The 15,040-nt window shown below is 38.6% G+C and overlaps 1 protein-coding gene across 2 annotated transcripts; it reads left to right on the forward strand.

Annotated features, from left to right (window-relative positions):
• Nucleotides 1-8,464: 8,464 nt before the first annotated feature.
• atpaf1 (ATP synthase mitochondrial F1 complex assembly factor 1) lies at nucleotides 8,465-14,258 on the forward strand (the record flags this gene model as incomplete). Of its 2 annotated transcripts, none has more annotated exons than XM_084355182.1 (9): nucleotides 8,465-8,679; nucleotides 9,934-10,042; nucleotides 10,331-10,393; nucleotides 10,734-10,796; nucleotides 10,885-10,935; nucleotides 11,467-11,514; nucleotides 11,757-11,852; nucleotides 11,957-12,064; nucleotides 13,694-14,258. In XM_084355182.1, 9 exons carry the CDS (start codon nucleotides 8,465-8,467, stop codon nucleotides 13,874-13,876), a joined length of 936 nt encoding a protein of 311 aa, XP_084211308.1. In that variant the 3' UTR covers nucleotides 13,877-14,258. The 2 variants fall into 2 exon arrangements, with proteins under 2 accessions (XP_084211308.1, XP_084211307.1); XM_084355181.1 differs by having other exon boundaries at nucleotides 8,474-8,744.
• Nucleotides 14,259-15,040: the final 782 nt, after the last annotated feature.

Here is a 15,040-nt window from a genome sequence, read left to right on the forward strand (position 1 = left end):
AAGAGAGAAGTAAAGAAGAAGAGAAGTCAAACAACAAGAGGTAAAGAGAAGAGAGAAGAGGAAGGAGACAAGGATGGAAGGAAAGTTAGGAGAGCTTAGAAAGAGGAAAGGGTCAGGGGTGAGGAAAGGAAACAGGGATAGTGAGTGAAGAATAGAAAAGAATATGTGACATATAATTGCGCAAACATTGGAGAAAATCAGCTGATAAAGTGACATTATTTGCATGACAGGAACATTGAACTCCCCACTGATCGATATTAATATCAACATTAACCTTCGCACCTCTCCAGCCTGTGTGTTTGCTTCCGGGTCAGCTCTGACCCCTTGTACTGTCACTCCGTTGTTCTGTGGCCCTGCTGCTCTCTTTTGGCCCCTCTGTGGCCCCGGAGCTCCGCCAGGTTCGTGAGCGAGCAGCGCCGCCTGGTGGCCGGAGAAGCAGCCGCAGCCCGGCGGCAGCAGCAGCAGTGTGCCGCAGTGCCGCGCTCTGTGCCCGGCGCTGGTCCGGGCTGCACGCCGCTGCGTTTACAGAGAGCGCGGAGGACCGAGGCAGGAACACAAGTGTTCAGGTGAGACAAACACGCTGTTGTACTGTTTACTACAGTAAGTTCTACTTTCTCTTTGTCTATTTTGTATTTTCATGAAAGACATGACGAGAGTTTGGAAGACGAATCGTAGCGAACATAAATTAAACTTGCTTAGTTTTTGTCTAATATGAACACAGGCTAATAAATTAGCTTTTATTTATTAATTTTATGTAACACTAACTTTCCATGCACATGAAAAATGTCATATTTGCATGAATAATAATAGAAAAGAAAAACGTTGTGTTATTGTGTCTGATCTGTAGTGTAACGTATCTAACGTGTGTGCTAAATCAGTCCATCCTGAGCATTTGCTCAAATGACTTTCTTGTGATTTATGACTTTCTTTAAATAATATTAACTTCAGTATTTATATTTTAATGATGATTAAGTCAGAATCCATCAGTATTGTAGCCTAAATTATTACAGTTCTAAGTTAGTTAGAATATTAATAAAACTAAATGTTTCTGGAAATGTCATTTAATTTCCAGAAACGTAACATCTGCCATGTGAATGATCTTATTTACAAATGATTCATATACAACTTCAGGTTCATTATTTCATTCATTCAGAATTCTGAGGGCTAATTGGACATGATGTTTGGTCTCACTATTAAAGAAAATAAGGCAGGAAGAAGATTTACTTTTCAAGTTATTATTATTATTTGGGGCTTTTTAGCCTTTGATGGATTGAACAGAGAGAAGAAGAGTTCTGACCTGACCAGGACTTTTAAGGTTGAAATGTCACATAATGGCTTTTAAAAAAGGAGGTCTTGCTTCTCTTTTTTTCCTTAACCTCACTTTTTCCGCCTGCTTCTCGGACATCTTGGCTCTAGTTCTGTGTGTGCTGCTGGTTCAGTATTTGAATCTTCATGCAAATGCAAAACGTTCAATTTCAGGTCTGAGCCGAAAGAAAAGCTTTGACTCACAGACAGCTCCTGTAGTTCTACCAGGCAGAGACGTCTGATCAGTGCCATAAAAAGCAAAAGCATAAATCCCTCGACTTCAACACTGCATCTATCCTGGGTGCCGCATTTATTTTCTGGGATTTGGGAATGTGATTTAAAGATGTAAAGATTGTGTCTAATCCAGGACCCTGACCTGAAAACCTGAAAATGAAGCTTCAGAACTCTCAGATCTAAACCATCTTCATCTCTTCAGTGTGTCCAGCTTAAAGTGAGTGACGCCCGCCACAGGATGCCCTAATAACTCTGTGCATAAATAAATAACACACACACACACACACACTCACACACACACACACACACACACATGCAGAGCTATCGGCTGAGCAGCAGAGCGGGTGTCTTGATTCCTAGACAGACACACTCATGCACTTTTAATGGGATCCCTCTCTAAAACGATGGGATTTTTCTGCCAAGCTCGACCCTTTTTCAGTGAGTGTGTGTGTGAGTGAGTGCTTCACCGTGTGTGTGTGTGAGAGAGAGAGAGAGAGAAAGAGAGAGAGAGAGTGTGTGTGTGTGTGTGTGTGTGTGTGTGTGTGTGGATAAGGGTCATCCACCGGCCCAGGGGTGCGATTTCAGCTTTGCCGGAGGGAGGGTGAGTGAGTGGTCCCAAGACCCCGAAAACCCCAAGGCTTGAAATCAAACCTCATCCCACAAGTTACACACTGAGAGCGACGGCAACGCGGCAGACTGACAGAATAAAAATACCTCTAAGCTGCTTTTACATGATCCAGAATACATCTTAATATCTGGAGACAATCATCATGACTTTTGAGGTGATTCACATTTAAGCCTCCTTGTTTTCCCTTCAAATTTCACCTCATGGTTCCTGAAATCAGGTGAAGTTTCTGATTTTCTACACCGAGAAACAGCATCACATGTTTCATGTATTCTGGGTCTACTTGTTCAATGATCATACTCTGTGAAATATCCAACCATCATGTTTTTATTCTAGATGCCATCACCCAAAAAGAAGTTTATCCTCAATGATCTGCTGGAGCTTAGTCGTTACAGATCCATGCTGCAGCCAAGCATCGCTCAGAAATATCAACCTGTTTCAAATGTATATAAAATGACAACAATACATCTAGAGTATTTCCTTTTGATTGATGGAGGTTCAGTCATAAAAAACATGAAGTAATTGTCAGGACAACAATCTCATGACAATGTTCATTCAACAGCTGTTCTGGCACTTTCTGTCATAACACATGATCTTCTTCAGGAGATGGAGTTAATGTCCATGTTTAGATATGAATGCTTCACTCAGTTTAAACAGGATTCACTGAAGAACAAAATACATGATGTAATGAAAGGAGAAAGAGGAGGGTGGAGGAGAAATTATACAGGAGATGAAGAGGATTGGGAGTAGGGAGTAGGGGGGAAAGGTGAGGAAGGAAAACAGACAAAAGAGGGCAGAGTTTGCCTGGAATTGTAGATGTTTCAAATTCTGTTAAGAGTCAGAAAAAGCCACTTTCAGACGGAGCAAATACATTTATTTTGTCTAACCTTAAACATACTTATGTGAAATATGATGGTATCACAGGATTTGAGTGTGGCAGAAATTAAGGTAAATATCAAGATTATGGGAGGTTATTTACATGGAAAATATGTCAAAATAAAGGCAGTAGATCCAGATAATAAATGTCTGTATTGGGCCAAATGGGCTGCAGAATACAATTATTTAATTTATTCTTTCACATCATGTTTCCATTAAACCTCCCTCGTTTAAATCCAGAAAAATTGTCATTTCCACAACATCACATTATATCCTGTGTCTGTATAGTCTAACACTTATTCTGAGTGAAATATTCAAAATCTGCTCAATTCCAGCACATTTCCCCAAAATGCAGACATATTTGGTGTCTGTGGAAACTTTGAATTCTTTAGTAGAATTTAGAATAAAAGTTTGACTGAGGGGTTGAAGACTTTAAGATAAGGTTCTCTGGATTTGATAAAAAAGAAATAAAAGTCAATTACGTTTTTCAAATAATTGCTTAATCTTTCCATATATATAAAATGTCAAATAATATTGAAAACCACCAGGGTTGTTGCCAGGATTATAGAAATACTGAGTCCAATCCTGCCAAGCACAGTACAATGAATTTTTGACTCCACCAACCAAACTCTGTACAATTTGGGGGCATTTAAAAACAAACAAAAAATCCCATTTAACTATTCAAACATTTTTATGAACTTTATTGCTTTGCATCATGCTCTGAATGTCATTTCAAAGCCTTCTCTACCAGATGTTATTATGGTGGAGAACACAGTATAATCCCTTTTATTTTAATGCATTCAGTTTTAGCCACAAAATGTAAAATTGCAATATCTTTAGTCTAAAAAAGCATTAGAATCAGTCCTAAAGTGTATGATGTATCATTTAATCTCCCCAAATCCCAGACATATTACAGAGGACATGACCTCAGTGTCCTCAAAATTAGCTGCGACTCCCCATCACAGCTTCCCAGAGCTCGATTTGATGGTTAACATATTCAGTTTACAGTTAGTACGCAGAAAAATCTGCAAGTCCTCGCATTAGAGAAACGGGGACAAGAGGGTGTTTGGTATTTTCAGTTGATAAATGACTTTATAACAATTAATCTCTCATTAAAATTAATTTTATATCATAGCAGCTCTACCTGGCTGCAGTTTGTGATGATGTATCCACATTTTGAAATGTCTGCTCTGTCAACTTCTTATTTTTAAAAGATATTTGTACTTTTGCTTTGAAAAACTTTCTTACACATCTATTGTTCTGAGGCTAAAAAGGGATGCATTATGTGTGTGAGTGTGATTTTGTGAAATGCTTTTGGAGAAGCCGATTGAATAAAAAATGAAATGATAAAGCAGCTGTTCCATATTTATTACATGGTGGGCACTTAAAGGCTGAACACAGGAAATCTGTGCGTGTGTGTCGGCTGCTGCGTTACATGTCTGAGCACGAAGGAGCAGCAGTGAACCAAATGTTTGTGGTTTTTGCTTTTGCTTTATTTATTTATTCATTTATTTATTTGTTCTCTGGTGAGCGGGATTACCTCTGAATTATGGAACAGTCCCCTTTCTCTCCTTAAGTAAAAAATAACATCTGTCCGGCAAATGGAGAGCTTAGTGTTTCTCTATAATTAATGGTAAAAGCCTCCAGAGTCGCACATAAAATATACATCCTCCATGCAGGACCCCCATAACAAAGAGAGCAAGAGAATGCAGAGAGAGAGAGGAGAGAGGAGGAGGAGGAGGAGGAGGAGGAAGAGGAGGAAGAGGAGGGCAGCAGGTCAGTAAGAGAAGAGGTAGAAGAAACAAAAGCAGAGAGCAGATTAAAGAAAGCGGCCGGCGTCTGACAGCACAGAGGAGGGAGATGTGAGTTTAGAGTCGCAGCAGAATACAAGAAAATAATAGTGAATTTGTTCTGGTAAGAATCTCACATAATGGTTGTTTTTCTGATGTTTTTCTGATTTTATTATGATCAGTACAGATTTTATTATGATCAGTACATTTCTTGTAAAATCTCCTGTGTTGTATCCATTTTGAAAAGTCAAATTCTGACAGATCTGATCTTATAAAACAATTCTTTTATTCTTTAACCCACAGATAGGGTGAATTAGGCAAATGTGGCACACTACCTCAGCTCCGGTGGATGGAGGTCTTCCTCAAACAAATTAAAGTCAATAAAACTATTTATTGTTACTTTATTAAAACCACATGACTTCTCAAATGTCCAATCATAGGTCATCAAACTGGAGGCCCCCCATGTGAAGATGAAGGTCAGTGACGTGGTGTTTAGACGATCTTAATCATATGTAGCTTTACATTTGTCATGAATAAAACAATCCTTCTAGTTGTCAGGATGTGTTCATGATGTGTTTGTTATCATAAACATTGTGTGTGTGTGTGTATATATATATATATATACACACACACACACACATATATATATATATATATATATATATACATATATATATATACATGTATACTTAAGAGTCCTGAAAGCCAAAACAACCAGTTTGATCAGTCACATAGTGTCAATAACCCTGTAACACTAAAACACCCACTTTACAAATTATAAATGATATATTTACAGTTTGAAATAGAAACTGTGCTTCAACACGCATCATCAATTATTGTCAAAAAATATACATCCTGCTGTATTAAACTGTATTAAGAAGTATTAGTAATCTATTACATACCCATTCAATATTTTTGTCCGTTTTACTATTCATATTTGTTTATTATTTCCATAAAGATTTGCCTTGTATACATGTCGCCAAGTGCTTGCTCATGGGGGATGTTTGGTGTCTGTAAATTAAAGAGTATGGTCCAGACCTGCTTTAATTCAAAAAGTGTCATGAGCTAAAGTATGGTGTGATTTTGAAGCAATATAATATATTTAGATTATCATTTGATCACAGCCATTCTGTCATATTCTACCATTTTTTCAGTTTTACAGAGACTCACTGTGACCATCATGTGCTGCAACATCAACTCAGCCATGACCGCTTTAGGTGAGATATAACCTTTAATCCAAATGTAAGTAAAAGGGTTGCCAAAGCACCAGAAATCCAAACACAAGATTTGCAACTCACTGTCACTAACAACTAAATCTGATTATTGATGCTTTCTTATGTATGGATTAGTCCAATAATAAATAAATGGCACATTTTCAGCTACAACTAAAACTCTTCAAATATGGATGGAAAAAAACTCAAATTTATATTTGAAATATTTGGAAGTTCAGAAAAGATAAAACTACAACAAACCTTAGATAGGACAATGTGAAATAATCCTCTCGAGGAATCACACACAATTGCAAAACACATCACATTTTTAAGAACATAAACATTCCTGCTTCTGTGTGTATATCGTGTGATGGGCTTGTTGTATGGAACATCTCAGTTATCTAGACTTAAATATTCTTGTTCTAATCCATTTTTTAATTACTTTTAGAAAAAACAATTATCATGATTTATGATTCTGCAGTTTCACAAAAGCAAATTACATTTTTTTAAAAATGCAGTTGACACCCACACCAGAAAACTACACACACAAATCACACGACTGCTGTTTTAAAATGTATTTCTCATTCACATAAAGACATATGCATTAGTCAGCATCATCATCTGCTGGGTCCCAGATGTGCGTTGAACTGCTCCCATGCTGCTTTGTGTATTGATTAGTGTTTGGAAAAATGATTGGCTGTGGAAAGTAAACACAGAAGCACTCAGACGGTCATCAGGGAAACACATGCCATTAAATTTACAGCCAGCTGCAAACACACACACACACACACACACACACACACACACACACACACACACACACGGAAAGATGACAACATCAATGACTCTGGAGAGTTTGAGCTGATTGTTTACTTACTTTATCTCCTCATGTATTTGTTTGTAAATCTTAGCTGTGTCTGTGAGGCTGCAACGATTCTCCGTGTTCTGATAACAGTGAGGACTCATTAATGCATGTAAATATACCCAGGTGGTTCTCAATGAAGAGAGATAGTGACCTCCAGTGGTGTCAATGTGTCAGGACAACAACAACAGCTGTGGAGGATTTCAAATGTTCATTATTCACTAAGAGTTTTTGTATACATACAAAAATACTGTTGAAATCCCACAAAACTAACATGAAAAGGCAAGAGTATGCAGACAAGTGTTTTGTGTGCTTTTCTTGTAGGTCTAACTTTACTGTTTTTTTTTTTTTGTTCTAATGAAGGAGAATCCTGATCCTACAGCTGATAGTTATATCTTTTACAAAATTAATGAAGGCTCTCAGTCATCCAGGTCATGGTAATTCTACGTGCTGTTTGTTGAAGACGGTTCACCTCTCATCCAAGAGGCTTCTTCAGTTCTAACTAACTGGAGGGGAGTTCCAGGCTTTTAAACTCTGTGCTGGAGTGTCCTTACAGAGTCGTTAGGGACACGTGTGAGCTCTGAGTTTCAGAGTCGTTAGGGCCACTTGTGGGTCGTTGATCCAACCGGCCTTCATGTGGGTTGCTAGGGCTAGGTGAGCCAGGGTGTGAATGGCTGTTAAGCTGTCTGGGGAGAGAACTCAGTACTGCATTGTAGGTGGGTGGTAAGTAATGTCTGGGCCACCTCCTCTGTTCAAAGACGATCGTTCCAGTTTGACATAGATGGATTATTTTACTCCTCTTTCAAACCATCTGTCTTCTCTGGACAAGACGTTTACATTGTTGTCCTCAAAGGAATGATTTGTCTCCTTCAGATGTAAGTGGACAGCAGAGTCTTGACCTGAGGAGTTATAAACTACATTACTCTGTTTATGCCTGGTGTTTTGTCCTTAGGATGGACAAGTTTCTGCCTCAGCGTGTTGGTAGGTTTGAAGTGAACTGGGATATGATGTTTATCAAAGATCCTCCTGAGAAGAGTAAAAAAAATGATGTATTTGTATTTCAAATCCAAGCAAAAATTCACACAAACACATTGTAATCCTCACAAACCTTCAATGTATTATGTTACCATGACATTATAAGTCACGAAGACTAAAGTTATACTTATTATTAAGTAAGCCTATTTTTTTTTTATTGATCATAATAATTTGGGGATTCCAAACCATTTCTTTTCTTTTTTTTTCTTGTCTTTTCTTGTCTTTTCTAGCATAGTTGAGGCACAAGAAATAAAACGTTTCAAAACATTATAGAAATAATACAAATTAAAAATATAATATAAATATGTCATAAAATGTAAAACTTTTCGTCGTATTTTATGTTACTAATGTAATAGTACTTGCGTATTATACACATTTTTTATTATTATTCTATATATTTTTTTTATTGATCTTTAGCTTCTCCTTTGGTTTAACAAAATATTGAGCGTACTAACAAAATGCAATATCTACAATAATTTCTCTCGGAACCAATGTATGAAAGCTGCTCCCCGTCGGAACATTATAGATGCTGGACGGGAGCGATGGAAAGATGGCGGCGGCCATGGTACAAATGTCATGTTTGTACCGGGGGATGTTAGCGGTCAGGGCCACCGGCATCAGGACGTTTATCCCGGGGTTGGTACCGGCGCAGTTCCGAGCCTTCTCCGTGAGGAAGGAGCCGGAGCTGGAGGAGAACCCGTACTTCAGCAAGTACCAGGACAAGATCCAGAAGCTGCGCAGGTCAGCGGGCTAATGCGGCTAGCAGCAACAACGTTCTCCGCGATATCCGGATCCCTGTTAGAAAAGTCTGTTATTTAAAAAGTCACCTTCTCTTTGATCAGTTTAAATGCTATTCAGACTCTTCTTATCGAATCGAAATTCTGATTAATTAATGTTATATTCGGATTACATTCAGACCATCAAGCTGTTGATCCATGTCTGAAATCTTTAACATTTTCAGCTGGCTCACTCCTCAACTCATTAATTTATCGAACGTACTAGTTGAGTACGCTCATCATGAGCTGATGAGTCCAAAAAACATGAAGTTGATTCATACAAATGTAGTTTTATGCTGAACGTAGTAACGTGATTGAGTGTTGTGGCTGAAGGGGCTGTGTCTCTTCTGTTACACACCTGGGATTTAAAGAGGAGCGATAGAGAATTGTTTGCTGGTGTTTGAGCACAGCCGATACTACAATTTTGGGGCTGATGTCGATATTAGTAGGTAAAAAATGAAGACATATTGGCCGACATTCATAAAACTGTGGCTCAAATATGGTGATCAAAAACCTAATATGGTATGTTACAGGGGCTGGATATTTTACAGTTTATCTACTAACTTTAATGTATAAAATGACATTAGTGCGCTGAAACTAACACATTTCACTGGGAACTTAATAATTATAAATTACAACGATGATTCCTAAAGAAAGAAAGAAAACAGTTTCAGTGTTGACACACTGAACAACATGTAAACCGAGCAAACATTTCATTATAACTAAATCTTTGTTTTAGTATCTTGGCAAATCATTTTCAGCTGTTCAGTAGTAAAAAGTGTCACATGTTCCTTTTGTCTGAGCACAAAACAAAATCTTCACTTTTGCGATTTTTTTTTTCCCCTTAATAAAAAATGTCAGGCCACTTTTCTGTTGGATGAAGCTCAAACTTTGGACCTGAACCGTCAATAAAAGTGACACCTTTTTTTACACTGCTGTGAAAATGTGGAACAATATCACATGATGACTTTTATTCACAGTGTACTGAAAATAATGTAAGTAAGTAACTGTCAGGGAGGATGGAAATTACTCAATAAATGGTTAGCATAGACAACTATTATTTAATGAGGTGACACATGCAAAATACTGTGAATTAGTTACAGTGCAGGCTGAGGAATGTGGTAGGTGGAGGTGGACAGGGCAGGTTGAGGCACATTTGCCAGAACTATAAATTATTGCTTGCTTTGTTTGGTGTTTCACTGATTTGTCTTGTTTTCAGTGCCAAACCACAGGAGTTCAAGGCCCGGCTGGAGAAAAGGAATGAGTCCAAGAATGAAGTGCTCGGACACTCGAAGCAGGCGGAGTTCGTCAGGCTCATGGAGCAAGAGGTGGAGAATCACAACACCTTGAAAATATTCATTGAGAGACGGGAAATATTAAACCTGAAGTCAGAAAATGAAACACAGGCACACATCTTTAGTTTAAACTGGTGACGGTGTGCGTTGAAATGTCCTCAGTAATTTCACGAAGCAATACTCTCGTCAGCATGTGTTCAATATGGACATAATGGAGAATGATTAGACAATATTTTTCTCTAGTTTTAGTTCTTCCTTTGTCTGTGCTAGTTCCTGAGCAAATTGTATTAATGTGAACTTTTGTTGTTGGAATCTTTGCAGTTGGAGAAAAGGGACAAGATGGCTGCTGAAGACGGAGCGTCAGGAGGTTTCACAAAGAACAAGGTGAGATGAGAGTGGAGGGACAGTTTAATCTGCCTCATCCTGCATAATATTTATTTTACTTCACTCTAAAATGGGTCTGTTTCTGTGGTTATATGTAAAAATCCTCTTGATTTGAAGAAAAAAAATAATAATAATAATAATTGATGAAAACAAAGAGGAGCACCAAATGTTCACATCTGAAAATCTGCAATCAGAAAACTTTTGCATTTCATGACAGAAATGAAGACTAAACTGTTTTCTTTGTGGATTTCACAATGTGAAAGAAAAAGTTGATGATGATGATGATGATGATGATGATGATGTGTGCACCTGTAAGTGACTGTAACGTGTTGTCCTTCAGACGCTGGGCTCCATTCTCAACATGGAGATGATCCGGGTCAAGACGAGGGAGGAAATAGCAGAGGTGAGGGGGGTTCTGTGTTTGTCACCTGAACATTTGAGTCACATCGTCTCCTGTTGCAGTTAAACAACTTCTGTGTTCTCTTTCTCAGCTTTGGATGGGATATTATTCGACCAAGGACACAGTCAGCGCCGTCATCCCAGTGAGTTTAACACCAGGAAACAACATTTAAATTGATTTAAGTCATTTATGTCTCTTATTTTTTATTCCATGATTGAACTGAATTAACAAAATCAGGTTCGTGCCTCAAACAATTTTTCTGTGTGTCTGATTTTTAGCCTTGTTGCAGAACACAGTTATGTTTTCTGTTCCTCTGTGTTTATTTTTGTCTGTAAATCTTTTTATATGACATGACATCTGATATCTATAGTGGACGGTCACACTATGAGTTCTGGAACATGGGATTTATTTCTGTTGTTAATCCAGATCCAATGGCACACCCAGATATAATCTCTTTATCTTTTTGCTTCAAAATCCTGAACCCTGAGGTGTTGAAGCTTTCTTCTATCTGGAGTTTAAAATGAATCATGTCCATTTCCGCCTTGTTTTTGGTGTTGTACAAAGGACTGATGATGATAAACAGACAGTTTCAAAGATCTAACAACGAGGAACAATGTTGACACTGGCTCATGTGTAGTGATGATGTAATAACCTGTCTTCTCTTACATTACAGGCTCAGATCTACGAGTTGATTTTCAGCAGATCACAGTCCTGCCAGACGGTACGATCACTGCTGATCACTGAGACATAATGATGAAACACTGCTGAAATTGAACTGGAGTACACGACCCACCAGTCTGTCATCATAACCAAAAATAGTGGTTCATTTTGTGTTCAGGTTTTGGCTAAATGGCTGCAAAGCACCAGATTATGAATACTTGAAATCATTATGAATAATCTGATTAGGCAGAATATGCATCACATATTTCCTCCCTCTTTTTCTGTGGTTTCCTTCCCCCTCAGTTCCTCTACGCGTTGCCTCAGCAGGAGGGTTATGAGTTCTTCTTGGGTCAGTGGTCGGGACACGAGCTGCACTTCACCTCCCTCATCAACGTGCAGGTGAACACTGCACTCGCTGCTATAAATATATTTCTTCTTCTCAGTATGAGGACTTTTACCTTGGTGTGTTAACTGCTGTTTTTTTTCTTCTCCTTGTTGTCCAGACGATGGGCGAGAACGCTCCCAGTCAGTTGATCCTCTACCACTACCCAGAGCTGAGGGAGGAGAAGGGCGTGGTCCTGATGACGGCTGAGATGGACCCCAAGTTTATAGTAAGTCATAGTTCACCTGTGTGGACTCATTCTCTTTAATTATTTAGATTATTTCAAAGTTGACTCATTGTTTAACTAATAAATGAGACATTGTTATTTGCTGTGGCTGCAGGCTACACCTGTATCGGTGGACCTTACTGCCCTTTTTCCTCATCTTTAACAATTATTTACGGATAACATACGTTATATGGCCAAAATTATGTGGACACCTTTCCCCACATTATTTTTCCACTAATCTTCCACTTTTTGATCATCTTGTGGAAGCTGTTATAGCAGCAGATAAATGCTCATGGTTTTGGAAGAATTTTTTTAAACCATGTTCATGTCTAAATATTAGACCTAAAAGTCATTAAATAGTGTCAAATTTGAATTTGTGAGTTTAATTGTGAAAAACATTTTTTTTTCTAATTTAATGTATCTGTCTTTTAATTTGTTTATTTCAAAATGTTTCAAGCTTTTCTGTGTAAAAGTCCACATTTCTGATGAACCTACCACCTAGGGCTGGGTGATATGGCCAAAACTGTTATCACGATATGTTTTTTTATATTGATCGATGTCGATAATTATCACGATATACAGTATATTTCACAATAATAATGTTGAATTGACAGTTTAATACACTTTAATGCCTCCTGTTCTGTCAGACCTGATGTGGTTCGGACGTGCGACCAGACCACAGATCAGCGGTGATCTCTGAGCTGCTCCTCCAACTGTGCATATAGGCATCATATGTTTATCGATACAGTACGTAACTGCGCTGGTTCTGTCTTTGTGTCGCTTCGGTTTCTTCTCATATGGGGTAATGGCTGAAAAAGCAGCGGCACCTGTTGGCTGAACTGAAGTTTGACTAGTAGCAGCAGTGGGGCTGGGCTGTTGGCTACTAGAGGGGAGGCTGACGCTAGCATGATAGCGCTAACTCATACTTTCGGAGTACTGTTTGGGACGGTACCTTTAGAGATGATGGAAGAGGTTGGTGGTGTTTCCAGTTCTGCTGAGGACTGGCCGCAGACACATTTTGCACCTAATGGTGGTCTGTGCTTTGTCAGACTTCAGGTAGCCGAACTATTTCCAAATAACCGAAATGGTATGACCTTTCTTCGGTACAATTTCTTCGTCTTTCACAGTTTCCTCGCACTCGGTTTCGAGTGGACACACAGGTGGTCACCGTCATTCTGAGTAGTTGTAAGTGGGAGGGGCCGGAAACATGTATCAACCACATGCATCTGTTTCTCTGCTGTGTGATTGGCTGTTGATGTAGTGTTTTCTAGGTAAAGGAAAACAGACTCAAAAATAACTATCATAAATTTATCATCGTTATCGTGGAAAACTTTATCATGACAATGATCGAGATTGTTTCATCGCCCAGCCCTACTACCACCTAATTTAAGACTGTCTTTTCACTTGCAGATTAACCTTACTCACTGTAATGACCATATTCCTACATAAAACCTTCCTCTGCATGAGACCACATATGCACTACATACCTTTATAGTTGCCTACAGCGCTTGAATGAGAAAAAAGATGAATTGTCCAAAAATCATTCTTTAATTTGGTTAAAATTGTTTGGAAAGGTCTTAAAACCGTTGAATGGAGTGTTCGATAAATACCGTCTGTCCCTCCTCCTCACAGACTGTCCACCAGGCTCAGTGCTTGGCCAATCAAGTGCAGCTGTTCTACGGCACGCAGAGGCAGGAGACGTACCGACTGGTGGAGACGTTTAACCACCACCCTACAGACTTCAAACACATGTTGGTGATCGCGGAGCTGGAGCAGAGTGGCCTGGGTTCAGCAGTCTCGCCTGGAGGATCGTAGGGAGACCAGAGACGGACTGAAGCTGGATTATGAGGAACTGTTGGTCTTCATTTAATATGTGCTCCTTCGCTCAGCATTTTTTCCACAGGGATGCATCTGTCTACAGATTGTATGTAAAGTTTGCAGCAGCGGCTGTGATTTGGGTGAAAGAATTTAAAAGAGCATCAGGAGCTTCTTATGAACTGACTGTGACTGGATCATCTCAAGACGTCTCCTCCACATCTTTTCATTGTGTACAACCACAGGAGAATAATGTGGTATTGATTTGTTCGGTAATACATACTTGTATCCTTCCCTCCACAAAGACTGTTAGCTCAACAACTACCCCAGAAAACCCATACAGCGTTAAATAAATCATCTAAGAAAGCCTAAAATCTTTTAATCTGACTGCTTTTATGCCTCTATTTCTTCTTCTCACACTTGGTGTGTCATTGGAGGACTACTTGGATTGTTATGAAGTATGCAGTGGCCAGGGGGACATAAGGGGACACGTATTTCACTTAAATGTCACCCATAAGTAACACAATTATAACATTTTTTTTACTATTTTGGTCATTGGTTTCAGAAACCGTTTGTAATAAAAGATTTAAAAGCAAAATTCTTATCAGACAGGGACCCTGGGATAAAAAAATTCTCTAAGTATTTTTGTAATACCTATTTTGGCCACAAGAGGTCTGCAGCATGTTACCTGTAAAGTAACCAAAGTTATCAATAATCAATAAATGTAGTGGAGTAGAAGTATAAAGTAGCAGAAAATAAGTACAGGTACCTCAAAATTATACTTAAGTTCAGTATTTGGGTACATTTACTTAGTTACATTATCATTGGTAATCTGTAATATCTAATTAAAGCCAACAACCTCGTAAAAATGTAAACGTTGGCTCCTACTACCACTAGTAACCCAAAACTTGAAGTAGTAGTGTGAATGAACTGCATCTGAATCAATGACGTGATTTCAAATTGTGATTAAAAAACGTTTTTGGATAAAAAAAATAAGACCTGGTGTTAACGTGTGTAATACAAATGTCAGTGCTGTGGATGAATGCAGGCAGGAAACATCATCAGAGCTGTAAATTATTTAAGAGTCCTCGTCTGTAGGTAAATTTACTGTATGCTATCATTTTAAGCTAGAGTGACGTGCTTGTCGCAGCATGTCAAGAACAT

This window comes from Pagrus pagrus, assembly GCF_965226575.1.
Source record: "Pagrus pagrus genome assembly, chromosome: 6".
NCBI classification, from domain to species: Eukaryota; Metazoa; Chordata; class Actinopteri; order Spariformes; family Sparidae; genus Pagrus; species Pagrus pagrus.